Genomic DNA, 13,783 nt, shown 5'->3' with positions numbered 1-13,783 from the left:
TCACCTGTTATGTGGTAAACAGAGTTGAAGCCCAGCCCAAACCTCCCAACTTGGTTTGGGTCATTGCGCTTGACGCTTCGTCCTGTAGCCTGAATGCCTGTCCAGTCATCATCAGTGAACACAGCATTGTTGTAGGCATAGAGAGCAGGACCTTCAAAAAAATCAACATTTATATCAAATAATAAAGTATTTAAGACACTGGAATTTTACACCCATTTTTGGGACTTTGAAACAGGTATAACTCCATTTTTGATAGTTGTTGAAACATAACATTGAGTTGTTCTGAAACTGATAACCATCTACAACCTAAATGAACCTATATGTCACTCTTAAAACCGTGTATACCTTGGTATTTTCCCAATTCACCAGTGCAGAGGCTGTCAGTCCCATAACTTCTCTCATCATGGATGAAAATAACTTCTGTGGCTTGAGCATCATCTGCATTTTGGATCAGCTCCTGCATGAGTAATAGCACATCAAAAAATTAACCAGTGGCAGACAAAGATAATGTTCAAGGGTTCCCCATTCCTTTGTTCTTATGTCAGACTTTAAATTCAGACTTCATAACTTGACATTGTGTTAAAAAAAATAAATAAATAAATAAGTGTTTCTTCATAGGGCTGTCGCTCATTAACTTGAATTACAGAGACACATTACATAGTAAATAAAATGGGCTTTTACAATTCAGGTACATATCAACATGGCCTTAAGCATACCACAGCACTGTTAGTGTGATATTGAATATTTATGTTGAAAATATGTAATATCCTATATAAAGTAATGATTATATTTCTGTAGCAAAGTGGCACACAGCTAGTAGGTTGGGTGTGTGGGAAGAAATCAAACAACAACTTTATTTTGAAGTGTGATGTATTTCCAGCACAGAGCTTTTATTTTGAACTACTGTTTTCCATTACAGCATGTAAGCGACACTAGCCTCATAGATGGAGGGTAAACTATAGTCACAAACTGTTGTTACCATTGCCGACTGCGGTGCTGAAGCCTGCAGAACAAACTCTGACCATCTACTCGGGGCAGAACTGTGTCAGACAGCTTGGTGTCGGGCAGCAATAATTTTTCAAAGACTCTATAAGTGGACTATGGATGGCAGAGTAGTGTTTTCATTTTATTCTATCAGTGGGAATGCTGACATAAAATTAGGGCATCCTTCAGTCCTTCAACGATAACGATTTAGAGTTGAGAGCAAAGTTTTGCTTTAGGACACGAACCAATTAAAAAGTAAGTCAAAGAACAGATCCAACTGATCAGGACCAGCTGATTTAATGATATGTAAAAGTTTAAGTGCTTTATGTACCACAGTCAAAGGAAGATTTCCGACCTGGAGACCATTAGAGTCAGTTTTATCAGAGAGTTTGGGTCAATAGAATCAAACCAGAAGCAAGAAAATGTTCATGAAAGCAGTTCAGCATTTGAGCACTTAATGTTTTTCTATACTTTTCTAGGACTGTTTAGATTATCTGATATTTGGATGAGAAAATCTGATGCTTTGGCCCTTTTAATTGTGACTTTGTATCTTCTGGGGAATTGTCAAAGTAACAATCAGTCAGAGTTGAAGTCAGGGTGCCTTGCTTTTGCCCATGCCATGTCTCACTCAAGATAAATCACTAGATAAGAAAACCATGCATTGTCATGACCCTTAACCCTGAATTTTTGTAGGGAAACATGTTTATTTGTAATTTCAACAGAGCCATCATAAAAATATCTCTAAGCAATTTCAACATGTGGAATATGATAGATCTTTCACTGTTCAAATTGAAATAAATCTGAGGATGGACAGATGTGGACCATTTGAGAACCACTGCTACAGAGAAATATGAGCAACTTTAATATGTAGCAACTGTTGTGTAAGTGCACTGCACAAACCTTCAAAATCTGTCCACCATCCGGATATCTACGTAGAATATCCTTCAGGTAGTCGATAAATGGTGGTGCTGTTGCCCCAAAAGAAGCTCTAAACAGAGAGGCACGGATAAAGTGGATTAGAAATAAAAACATCTGAAACAAAGCAACAAAGCAAGGACAGGTGCCTGAAGCAATCAGCGTGACTGGCACCAATTGGGAGCTCAGGCTAACCAATTACATGTGATTGGTTTAACAGCCAATCCCAGCTTTTCCTGGGATAGTGGACATATCTTATGAAACAGGAAAAAGGATCTCCATGAGGAATCTTTCAAAACCTCTGCGGCATTTGGAAGAAAGTGAGGATGCCATGGATTAATTAAAGTGCCCTTATTAAAAGTGTCATTTCAAAGAGTTAAAAGGCCAAGTGGTTTCCACAACCACAGTTCTTTCTTCAGGTCTAAACAAGTCAGTTAGATGACAGGTTTCAGTCTTTGGTCACACGTTAGTATATTTACCAGAAACGTCCTCAAGGTGGAGTCTACATGAGCGAGCAGTAAGCATAAACACAGAGACCAAACTGGCAATAAATGTTGAAAACTCAGTTATAGATGCACAATTTATCAAACAAAATATACATATGGGAAAAATCAATCAAAACCAAAAAACAGTATGATTATACACAAATCACCTCAACAACAATCTAGTAACAACAGAATCTAGCTTGTAGTTTGATGTGTCCAATTTCTCCCAGGTTTAGCAAGGTGAAATCATGTCTTCTCTTTGAAGTATTTTGCCTTGGGATAATCTCACTTTTGCCTCTTTATAGCAGATTTATGTCTATGAGATATCTTTTTGACTGGCCTCTAAAAAAATACCCTGTGTAAGCTTTGGGCTTCTTCCTAAGTGTGATCGCAGATAAAATTTGCTGATGTTTAGGCTTCAGAGGGCTACATGATGCAACACTTCCCATTGGTGAAATGGTGTGTTGAACCATATCCTGTCAAAAGCCTACTGAAAAGACAGTATGCTCTTATTTGGTAATATGACCTCCTTGCTGGGGCTGCACAATTGTCACATTTCATTCACTTTTAAAAGGAGCGCTATGCAAAAGTGCTGATGGTTGATTGACTGTTTTTTACCTCACTGTCAAGTGACTGTGTGAGCATTTTTTAATATTTTGTGTGAAGCAACATGAGCTGAATTTTATATAGGAAAGTTGCTATATAAATAAAATGGGTTATTATTTTTTATCATTACAATTGTTAAGGACACTCACACCAATCTTCATAGTCAGTTGCGGCAGTTTAATGTCACTTTTGTTATCTCAAAAGTATAATGTCCGCTGTTCAATTTGGCATACATCTGATCCACCAAGCTGTTTTCCCAATACAAATGCAGCATTTTTAACTGGTTCATCTGTTTTCCTTACAATTTTCTCCTATCAAAATACACCATGAGGGCAACAGTGAACACAGTGGATCAGTGTTTGTAGTGGACATTTTACTGAAATAATTTCTTTTGAGTGCACTGAAGCTATAAGAATGATCAGTGTGATGATTCAGAGAAGTCATGTTGTGTAAGGCGTGTCTACCAATTAAACACTAACTAGAAACTGCCAAAATTTGAAATGGACTTTGGGTTGTTCTCTAATCCACACCAGTGTCCATTAAACATTATGGCAGTGATTACTCTGTTTACAAAAAATCATAATCACCATTCCTAATCTTGCAACGACCAACCAACCATATAATAATCACACATCACATTCCAGACTTCCCTCTCTCCAAAGAATGTGTATCGGCCAGTTCACCCAGTGCAAAGCAGTTGGTATCAGGATGTAACTAAGAATTTATTTAATGTGCAACGTGGCCTCAGTTCTTTGGAAAGGAAAGGGAAGTAACAACAGTATGAACTGAGAACAGTTGTTGCGTGGAAAGAAGAACATGCACTGTCCAAGGCCTTATTTGTTGTGATTGACTTTTGTCAGAAGAAAAAACTTACTCCCACACACAGTCAGAAAACCAAAATGTTTGTGAGAGGGTTCATTTTTTTTCTGAGCTAAAACCAGTGTCATTAATGAGGATGCAGGAAGTGAGTGCAAGGTATTTTCTATACACAATAAACACATGAAACACAGTGAATATGAATAACACAGGAAGGCACGGGATGACTCACCGGCTTCTTCTCTGTGTGTTGAGACTCATCCTCACCGGCTAGGATTCTGTAAGAAAAAACCAAATGGTGTGACAAATGCATTATAGCTATAGCACAGATTGCACAACCAACTTTTCTTTAACCCTACTCTGATATCTGACCCCAGGAAGAGTAGCTGCTGATCTTTTCAGCAGCTAATGGGGATCTTAATAAACAATCAATCAGTCAGAACAGACTGAGTATTGAGAACAAACACATAAATAAATAATGAAAATGCCAATCTATGAATCAGCCACTTACCATTGCTGCCAGTAGTTCACCTACTAAAGCACTGATAAACAGTGATGGGAGCAACGGCGTTACAAAGAAACGGCGTTACTTTTATCAGTAACGAGTAATCAAAGAAATTACTGTTTCCCCCGTTACAACGCCGTTACCGTTACTGACAATAAAACGCGCCGTTACTAGCCGTTACTTACTACTAATAAGTATTATTATTTTATTATCCTATTCAAAAAATGTGCGTCTTGTGGAGAAAAAGCGGTGTGTCAATTTTCAAACCGGTCGGACTTAGCAGTTTTTCGTAACTCATCAACATGCATGGAGAACGACTGAGCACAAATTACAAAAAGCGTATGAACTCTCCGACGGCAGAGTGGATAGAATCTCCGCCTGCCATACAGAAGACCGCTGATTCAAGTCCCCACCTGAACAAGCTGGAATCACTACATTAAGCTGTAGCCTAATAAATTACTTTTTCAAAGTAACGTGCCCAACACTGACAATGATAGATGAAATTTGACAGCAATGTCCACACTGCAACAGCAATGCAAAAATATGTGCATTAATAAGAGGATTTAAGAAAAGAAAAAAAGTAATCATAAAAATTACTTTCCTCAGTAATTGAATTACTCTTCTGTAGCAGTAACTGACTAGTAATCAAAATTACTTTTTTACAGAAGTAATTAGTAATTGTAACTTATTAGTTTTGTGAGTAATTGGTCCCAACACTGACGATAAATAACTGATCCGGAGGTTGCTGATGAGAGTAAAACGACAGTACCTCAGTCATGGCAATCCTGTAGGAGTCTCATCAGTCTCGCTGTCATGTTGCCACCGGCCGGAGGAGAGCAGTGATTCTGCCGCTTTCACCTGTCTTATATTGCCCTGCCCAAACCTGACATCACGCGATACGTTTTGTTTCACGTTATTCATAAACGACATTTGGGGTACCAAATCCCTGGGAAACGAAACTTAACTGCGCTCCCCAAGGCGCGTTTCTTTGGCTTTTCCTCAGGAAACGAAAGTATCGGATAATGAGAGAGGAGCACACGCTGTTATTGCCGACTCATGTCCGGTAGACAGAAATAACTCCATCACCACTAAAATGGTCAAATCACATAATAGAGCAATTACTGAACTCTGTGTCATTTTAACCAGTCTACTTGCCGAGACTTCCTATCAGGGGCACCGCAGTAGTAGCCTACATGTAATCGTTAACCGTCTGTTAGAATATTAAAGCTGTTACTTTGGGACATTAAAAGTACCAAAAGGTCATTTTAAACTCCACACTATCAGCAGGAGACACACGCAGACACACAGGGATAAGTATTATCACATCACACATCATCATTAGTATTTCGCCCCGTAGTGACTTCTTGTGATGTTTAGACCTACAGGCCTATACGAGATTCATTTATGACCACCAGCATCATATAGGCCTACTGTTAGAGCTGGAGGAGTACAGTTACTCCGCCGGTCGCTAGGTGGTGCTATAGGCCTATCCGATGCTTGCACAGTCTGCTGGGTCTTTCTTCAGGAAAATAACCGGGGAGCTTTTTCTGCAGGGAAGCCGCAAGAGATGTAATGCATCGTTATTACGACCTACCAGTTGCCTGTTAATGGTGTTAGCCGTGCCCTTCACACCTTGAATCAACCCTGCAGGATGGTATTTCCCTTTCATCACAGCTATGCGCCTTCTTTTTGAACAATGAGCTCGGTATGTAAAGCAGTGGCACTGTGTTGGCAGACTGTCGCGTCCTCGGAAGCGCCACCTCATTTTTACATGCAGGCTCATAATCAGGGCCTGCACCGGCGACTTTTGCATGATTTTTCTGCTTTACCCTCTTAAAGAGTGAGTTTGCGTGTTGCATGGTGTTGATGGTCGTCGACGCCCTGTTTAGTCAGCACATTGCGGGTTTAGATTGATCAAATGCTTACAAGACCTTGCACGTAGCTTTGGCACAATGCCATCAGGACATTGTGTCAGAGAGGCGCACAGGGTAATAAAACTAAGACTTGCTAGATATAGCCTGTGCCACCACCTTGATGTTTATTTCAATATTGATAAGGCTGTAAGTTGCCAGACAAAAGGTGATTGCTCTTTGAGGAATACCTTCATCTCCACTGCTGTATATGTATGAATCATCACCAGGCTTTTAATGTGTTTTACTTGCAGATCCAGATGTGCCTATGATGTGTCAAGGAAAGGACACCCTTCATCTCCCACTATGGTTGTAGATAGCATCATGCTGGATAAAGCCAGTGACAAAGGGGAACAGACTGGGCGGTGCTCAGACTGTGGATGTAATCTGGACCAACCACAGCCTGACTCTGAGACGCCTTTAGCCAACTCTTCAGCCCTCCCTAAGCAGCGGCGTTTACCCAAAACAGAGGGCCCCTCCAAATGCCCCTCCTGCGAGGCACGCCTTACTCTCTCCAATGGGCGGCGGCCACACAGACGCATCCGCCCAGATCCTCACAGCTGCCCTCTCTGCACCAAAACCTTCATATCCTCTGCCCATCTGGCCCTTCACCTAGCCTCCCATGGTAAGGAGCGGAAGTACAGGTGTAACATCTGTGGCAAGTACTTCCATCAGTCTTCCCACCTGATGGCGCACAAGATGATCCACAGTGGGGACAGGCCATTTAAATGCCCAGAGTGTGGCAAGACCTTTGGCCGTGCCTCGCACCTTAAGACCCACCGTCGGCTGCACACAGGTGAGAAGCCCTTCAAGTGCACCCACTGTGAAAAGGCTTTCACCCAGAAGGCTGGGCTCATCGCGCACGTCCGCCTGCACACAGGGGAACGGCCCTACAAGTGTGAGCAGTGTGGCCAGGCCTTCCGTTCCTTGTCACACCTGCTCTCCCATAAGGCTCAGGAGTCCTCCGAGCGGGGCAAGCCAGTGTCAGCATCTGCTGCCCCAAGCGATCAGCAGCAGAGGGCAGAGAGCAACCTGGACGACCTGAAGTGTGGCGTCTGCTGCCGTACCTTTGTGCGGTCATCCTACATCAGGCTCTACATACGCCTGAAAAAGGGGCAGCGGCCTTATCACTGCAAGGTGTGCAACAAAACCTTCGTGAAGATGGACACCTTTGTGAACCACTGTGATAAACACTTAAGGCAGAAAAAGGCTAAAAGTGAGGAGCATAAAGATAAAGTTGTGAAGCCTCCGTTGTTTGTCCCACTCTCCAGGCCTTCCTCTCCTCTGGCCTCATCTGCCCTGCCTGTCCTCTCAGAAGTCAACACACGCTCCAGGGCAAAGGCCAAGAGCAAACTGGAGGCATGATCCATTAATATAGACGTTACATTCAACAATATAAATGTTGCTTACACTAAAAAAAAATGTGTCATCGCCATACTGTACAGATGATAAGCTATTACAGCTTTGCCACAGCACTGAATAACAGACTGCAGGATGGATTTGTCACATAAAAATGTTTTTCACTGAAAACACTGCCAATAGAGCAAATGGTAAAAGAAAAACATGTTTACTGACCTTATTAACAGAATATCAAGATGAGATAGGAATACGTTTTACTTGAGTAACTCCCCAAAATACTGTCACTGATTTATTAATTGTATGGTTTGTTAATTGTATGCTTTTGTTTTGGGTTGGGACATGTAATTGTTTTTGCAGTTACTACAATGAACAATTATTATTATGCTCATAGTGAAAAATATTTTAGGGCTCAAGGCAAATTCTGTTTCACCTCTGACAGAGTATGTATCCTGCTTTTGAGGCACTTTGTTTAATTCATTTTCTTTTATGGTGTCATCCAAAATTATAATATTTAATATTAATAATTATTCTGGGTTAAGCATAATTTTTCTTTAAACCCATGTATACCTATTGGTCATGGAGAGAATCAGTAATATAAAAAAGCAAATAGCATGCCTATTGTAAAATAATGCACATTAAGTTAACATAGTATTGGAAAAAAATATTTAAAAAATTAACTGGCACATTAAAGGGATGGTAAATCCCCTTTCTTATTTAGTATTATTCTTGAGTAGTATCATCTGCCAAGATTTTAGAGTTCCTAAAAGTCTGTTGTTGTTATTAAAATTGTGATTTATATAGGAACAGCACAAGTTACTTTTGTTCACCATAGTCTGTTGAGGCTAATGGAGGATAATTGAAAAGTCAATCAAACGGGGCAGGAGGAGTAAAAACTAACACTGTGCTCTGACTGGATCGTCCCTGTTCTGCATGCAGCAGACTGATCGTTTCATCCAGGTGGAATCAAGTGGTTTACCATGTTCCCCTTTCAGGGATGTTATGATTAATCAACATGACTCATGCAAATTATTTTTTTTATTTTTTTTTTTTTAAAGGTGTGTTTGGGTGGGGTAGTGAGCTGCACAACATTAATCTGTGCTGGAGGTGATTTTAGGACATCGGATCTATCAGCTCTTCCAGATAAACTTGGCCTTTACTGACTGTGTGAGTCCACAGGCTAGGCTGTATGACTAAAGGAGTACTGCTAAGCACACACAACACCTGATTTCATTTACTTTTACATACTGGGATACATTTGTACTCTAGTGTACATTGCTGTTAATACATAAAAATACAGCGGAATATCAAAAATAGATATACATGTCATGGGTTTTATGTTTAAAAAAAAAAAAACTACATACATATGTAATAAAACACATTTTGTGTGAAAAATCAACTGTTCTTGTTCTGATGTCTCCACTCTGTATGTTTTACTGCTTTTTTTGTCTTTTGCCAATCGCATGGCTGCCTTTGTGACCACAAGGATCTGCTGGAAAAATCTAAATTATTTCAACCTTTGCCAAGGCATTTTCAGCACAACACTATTTTTTCACAAAGCCCTCTTTTGCCATTAGGACTCAGTGGCAATCAGTCAAGGACCATAGTGTTGTTCCACAATGCATCCTCTTCCTTTTCCCAGCATGTAACTCTATATTGTTAATCTGCAGACATCATACCGGTTGATCATGGTGTGGTATATCCCTTGGGCCTGGATTCATCAGGTGTACCATAGTGTCCTACAGTGTTAGAGTCCTGGGACCGTCATGTTCATTACAATATGTAAGTAAGACTTAATTCCAGGTTGGCAGCAGCTCAAAGCCAATATCCACCTTGCCCTGACGTCAACAGAGGCTGCATTAGACTGGTTTTGGTGCTCAGTGTTACCACTGATGGACATGGCAGTAGGCTGTCACCTCCACATGGGGAAACTCTTTGTCTCAACCTGTGGACAAACATAACAGGTCCAACTGAACAAATGTAAGGACATGGCATAGGGGTTGAATATGTGTGACTTTTGGTAAGCTGCTGAATTGTATGGAATTACACAATTACACAAAATATACATACATACTTAACATCTGTGGATATTGTCAATGAATGACGCCACTTAGGAGGGTATAAATAGCAGACAGGAAACTTGCCTGACAGTTATCAGTTTCCTCTGTGCTGCTGCTGTTAACGCTCCACTGCAGGGTAACGGTCATATGGCGTCTCCAGATGGGGTTCCTGCGCAGAACAATGGTCCCTGTGATGGAGTCTCCTGCATGCACACAGACTGGCCGGTCTAGCATGAACAGAGTCTGCTTCCAGTGTGTTTGCCTGTGAAATTAAAGGGTCCAATTTACAAATTATTTCTCACTGCAACTATGATAACAATTTTTGCTTCCAAGTGTGACTTGAAGAGAAAAGTACCAAAGGCTTCCCAGCATACAAGCATTTAAGTCTGAGATTTTCATGTATTTGCTAAACGTAACATTTGCTCAGACATTGGTTGCAAAGGCCATCATTTTTTGCATGTAGTGTTTTATGTTCTTAGTGACTTATTTTAATGTCTATTATTATAATGGCTCTTAAGCACTGTGGTTCATAAATAAACCAATCACAAAACAAAGAATATGTATTAGGGAAACATTTACTCAGAGCTAGGTCCAGTATTGAGCTCCACTGTTTCACCCCCCGTCTCCAGGCTCTCGAAATGAACAGCAAACCAAGCAGTGAATCCATGGAAAGTACCAGACTTCTCCAGGTGAAAATGAAACTTACCCTTCATTTCCTGAGAAATGAGACAGCATTCCAACTTTTAGCTTTCACTGCATGTTTTGGCAGTGCATGGTTTGGCAGTTATAAAGAGTGAAAGCAGAATGTGATGTAACCTGATTTAACTTTGTGCACACAGTACCTCTAGGTCTTCGACCTGCAGTGTGTACATGTCCAGGGATATGACATGGCAGGGGGTGGCGAGGCAGTCGTCCGGCTGAATGACGTGGCTGAATTTGGGCTTGGTGAAGAACTCCTGCTGGGCCAGGGGCCTGCAAAGATCAAGATATAAGAGGAAAAGAGTTAACTTTATTGATCGTGGTTGGGAAGGACACAAACACATTATGAACAGCCAAAAACAGGAAAAAAACAACCAATAGTGCAGAAAAAAACAAATAATACAATACAATACAATACAATAATACAATACAATACAATGCAATAATACAATACAATAATAAGGAAATAAAACAAATTAGGTTTTCTATGACTGTATGACAGAGCCAGAGACAAAAGACAGAACAAATGACTTAACCTCATAGTGGGCATGAATTAGCCCACAAATAAAGTAGGGAAAAATGAAGAAAAGTGTCTACAGATGCCAACGCATATATGTCTGGATCGAATGTTGTGGCAAGTAGATTTTTATTATATGCATCATTCAAAAGTACACTTCTGTTAAAGGCATAAGATTTGTTATTTATGTTGTATTTGTCCTTGTGCTAATAACTACTCATGAAACAACTTCAATAAAGTTGGTGCTTGTATTCAGTGTAATATTATACACAGATAATTTTAGTTTAATTGTACTGCTCATTTCAATGGTATGCAATGTGGCTGCAATACCTGTGGCTTCAGCCATTTTTCTCTTTTCATGATACTAGTGGGGTTGAAATTTGGTACCTTACTGTACCAAGTCCAACCCAAGTGCCTTGCTACTACATAACATCAAAAAAGCACCAAATTTAGATACACATTAACAACAACCTGCCTCCATACTTGGAAAAAATCCAGCAAGTTTGTTGCGTTTTTTGGGCAAGTTTATAAAACTCACTGCTGTTGCAAAGAGTCAAAAGCACAGACACATAGAACGTGAGACAGTGGGAGGTGGGAGAAAGCTTATGACGCTGTTTGTTATGGTACATGATCAGTTTTAAGCTGACTGAGGGCCTTACTGAAGAGGGGTGAAGTCCAGGCCATAGGGCCGCTCCCAGAAGGCCATCTTCTCTGTGTAGTAGCTGTGGGCCTGACATGGGACCAGGGTGAGGGCAGCAGAGGACGGCCACATCACTCCCCCCTTCCTCAGCCAGCGGTCTCTGGCCAGCAGGACAGACTCCACCATGAACTCAAACTAAAGCAGAAGGAGGGCAGGGTGTGGACAGAAAAAGATGAATTGATAGTGGAGCTGCAAGTAGAACAGCATGACCATAATAAACAAAATAAGGCATCATTTACAGCACACGCTTGCAGGGAGTCATGGAGTTGACCTTGTGTGTGTAATCAGAGACTTAGGGGCACTGCCATCTGAAGCCTTACAATTTGTGCAGTGTTATTATTACCAGCAGGCAGTTACCCATCCATTCAGACACCAGGACGTCCACCTGCTCAGGCAGCTCTAGCTCCTCGGCTCGCCCCTGGAGAACCGTGACCACCGCCTCGCAGCCGTTCTGCTTCACCAGCTGTCTGGTGTACTCGGCCATAGAGCTTGCTTCCACGGCGTACACCTGCAGCACCACAGAAGGCCTTGTAATCCATGCTGGAGTTGATCTGTGCTGAGCTGCAATCAGAGTTGTTGCAATACTCCTCCTCCACTAGATGGGAGTATAGGCACTGTAATGTTCAAAGTACAGTATATCTCTAAACCTAATAGTTCAGTGTAGTGGTTTTCAAAGTGGATTCCAGGACCAGCAGGGGTCTTTAAGTGGCTCCCAGGGCCCAAGGATCCTAAGCAAAACGAGGAATAGTTTAATTGCACTATTATTCAATTCACTAGACATTGAAAAAAAAAAAATGTATGAGTTATTATTTAACATTACATCTCAGTCTCACCACTTTGAATCTATTCAGTGTTACAGTTTGGCAACTATACAATTAAATACTTTATACATACCAAAATAAAACATATATACAGATAATTAAAGAACTTATCTTAAGTGTGGGTGGTTTTCAAAATAGCCCTTTAGGGTTAAATATTTAAAACGATAACAAGTGAATAGTTTTGCCACATGGGATGCAGATTCTGGGTAGGGGGCTGAGCTCAACTCAAACAGAACCTTAAAATTCTAAATGCCCATGATAAAACACATGCGCAAACACCTGTGCATGTGTGGGTGTGTACATACACATGTGCAATGTCATGTGCTGCAGGGATGGAAGCGCCAGTCCTTGCTTACAGTTACAACGAATATATGTAGTTGAAAATCAAGACTGAAACTCGGGATATTGGTTACATTTTGATTTCTCCACATATGTTCTCTGAAAAGAAGAACTTCATTTGACTTTATGACATTAAATCACACTAAAGTCCCCCAAATGGGATAGAGCTTATCCTGAACCATGGTCCTATGATGAGTCAGTCCACCGCCCACATTACAACCCACAGCATTAGTATCCACAGTGTGAGCGGCCTCCCCAGCAGCCATGCTGTTGGCATTACCGCTGAGGGCTGAGCCAGTCGGGCACAGAACAGGCTGATGATGCCCGTCCCGCAGCCCAGGTCCATCAGCACCTTCCCCCTCAGACAGGAGCTGTTGTTGAGGATCACTTGCCGGTAGGTCTCAGTGCGGCTCTTGTCTGACAGCATCTCCAGGTGAAGCCTCTGGATGACAAAACAGAATGAGTGGCATGATTTACTGCAGCACACACACACAATGGCACTTTATTTTTTTAAAAAAATGCTGTTTTGCTTGTCTGAACCCATGGTTGGAGGTTTCTAACCAGTGTCCCATAACTGCCGAAGTATTCCTCATCCTGCCAGGGGTCCTCTGCGGAGATGTCGTCCCCATCAGCACCCCGGTGCAGGTACCCGGCAGGAACATAGCCAAACACACCGTGCAGCTCTGCCCACCACCACTCACAGGAGGTCTTGGCGTGCACCAGCAGCCTGTCCCCGGAGCTGAAACTCAGCTGAGTGCAGCGGACAGTGATTGGTCAGTCACCCCGCCTTTCAAGCCTTCAGGTGGCAAGTGTGCAATCACTCTCAGAGGCCCGTTCTCAGTCACTCACCTGGTCGCTGCCGCTGCCGGTGAAGTCAGACAGCCCGACAAATTCCTCAGGAGAAACATCACCTTCCTCTTCTTCTCTTTCTGTCTGCATCACTAACAGGGATCTATGTCACTTATCTGCTGTTTTGCTTAAGAAAATAATTCTCAGATGGTATGTTTCTTTAACTATCCGAAAGTAATTCTACAAAATTAGCCGCCAAACATCAAAACACTCCTTGTTCC

The 13,783-nt window shown here is 41.6% G+C and overlaps 4 protein-coding genes across 9 annotated transcripts in view; 1 reads left to right on the top strand and 3 right to left on the bottom strand.

The window, feature by feature from the left end:
• sacs2 (sacsin molecular chaperone 2) overlaps window positions 1-5,096 on the bottom strand; it is a 12,906-nt gene extending 7,810 nt beyond the window's left edge. Inside the window, exons 1-5 of the mRNA XM_030081542.1 lie at window positions 5,081-5,096; window positions 4,039-4,084; window positions 1,885-1,972; window positions 346-457; window positions 5-151 (exon numbers count right to left, since the gene is read on the bottom strand). Coding sequence (XP_029937402.1) covers window positions 5-151; window positions 346-457; window positions 1,885-1,972; window positions 4,039-4,067 — 376 coding nt within the window. The 5' untranslated portion in view covers window positions 4,068-4,084; window positions 5,081-5,096. The remainder of the gene's footprint in view (window positions 1-4; window positions 152-345; window positions 458-1,884; window positions 1,973-4,038; window positions 4,085-5,080) is intronic.
• The window catches only part of LOC115380390 (sacsin-like), a 23,515-nt gene extending 14,494 nt beyond the window's left edge, over window positions 1-9,021 (bottom strand). The window contains exon 1 of the mRNA XM_030081546.1: window positions 9,015-9,021. The gene's annotated coding sequence lies outside the window, so the exon portion shown is untranslated. The remainder of the gene's footprint in view (window positions 1-9,014) is intronic.
• LOC115380392 (zinc finger protein 525-like) lies at window positions 5,842-8,612 on the top strand. Of its 3 annotated transcripts, none has more exons than XM_030081554.1 (2): window positions 5,842-5,965; window positions 6,476-8,612. In XM_030081554.1, the coding sequence occupies exon 2, from the start codon at window positions 6,528-6,530 to the stop codon at window positions 7,584-7,586; it is 1,059 nt and encodes a 352-aa protein (XP_029937414.1). In that variant the 5' UTR covers window positions 5,842-5,965; window positions 6,476-6,527; the 3' UTR covers window positions 7,587-8,612. The 3 variants fall into 3 exon arrangements, with proteins under 3 accessions (XP_029937414.1, XP_029937413.1, XP_029937412.1); XM_030081553.1 differs by having other exon boundaries at window positions 5,842-6,016; XM_030081552.1 differs by lacking the exon at window positions 5,842-5,965 and adding an exon at window positions 6,039-6,151.
• On the bottom strand, window positions 8,645-13,783 carry prmt2 (protein arginine methyltransferase 2). Of its 4 annotated transcripts, none has more exons than XM_030081549.1 (9): window positions 13,563-13,783; window positions 13,275-13,463; window positions 12,994-13,155; window positions 11,939-12,061; window positions 11,513-11,688; window positions 10,480-10,609; window positions 10,217-10,353; window positions 9,722-9,899; window positions 8,649-9,522 (listed from the first exon to the last, which is right to left on the bottom strand). In XM_030081549.1, exons 1-9 carry the CDS (start codon window positions 13,650-13,652, stop codon window positions 9,490-9,492), a joined length of 1,218 nt encoding a protein of 405 aa, XP_029937409.1. In that variant the 5' UTR covers window positions 13,653-13,783; the 3' UTR covers window positions 8,649-9,489. The 4 variants fall into 4 exon arrangements, with proteins under 4 accessions (XP_029937411.1, XP_029937409.1, XP_029937410.1 ...); XM_030081548.1 differs by having other exon boundaries at window positions 8,653-9,522; window positions 11,897-12,061; XM_030081551.1 differs by lacking the exon at window positions 10,217-10,353 and having other exon boundaries at window positions 8,645-9,522; window positions 11,897-12,061.

The sequence above is a fragment of the Myripristis murdjan genome, chromosome 21 (assembly GCF_902150065.1).
Source record: "Myripristis murdjan chromosome 21, fMyrMur1.1, whole genome shotgun sequence".
Classification (NCBI taxonomy): domain Eukaryota; kingdom Metazoa; phylum Chordata; class Actinopteri; order Holocentriformes; family Holocentridae; genus Myripristis; species Myripristis murdjan.
This window is presented reverse-complemented; position numbering and strand designations above follow the sequence as displayed.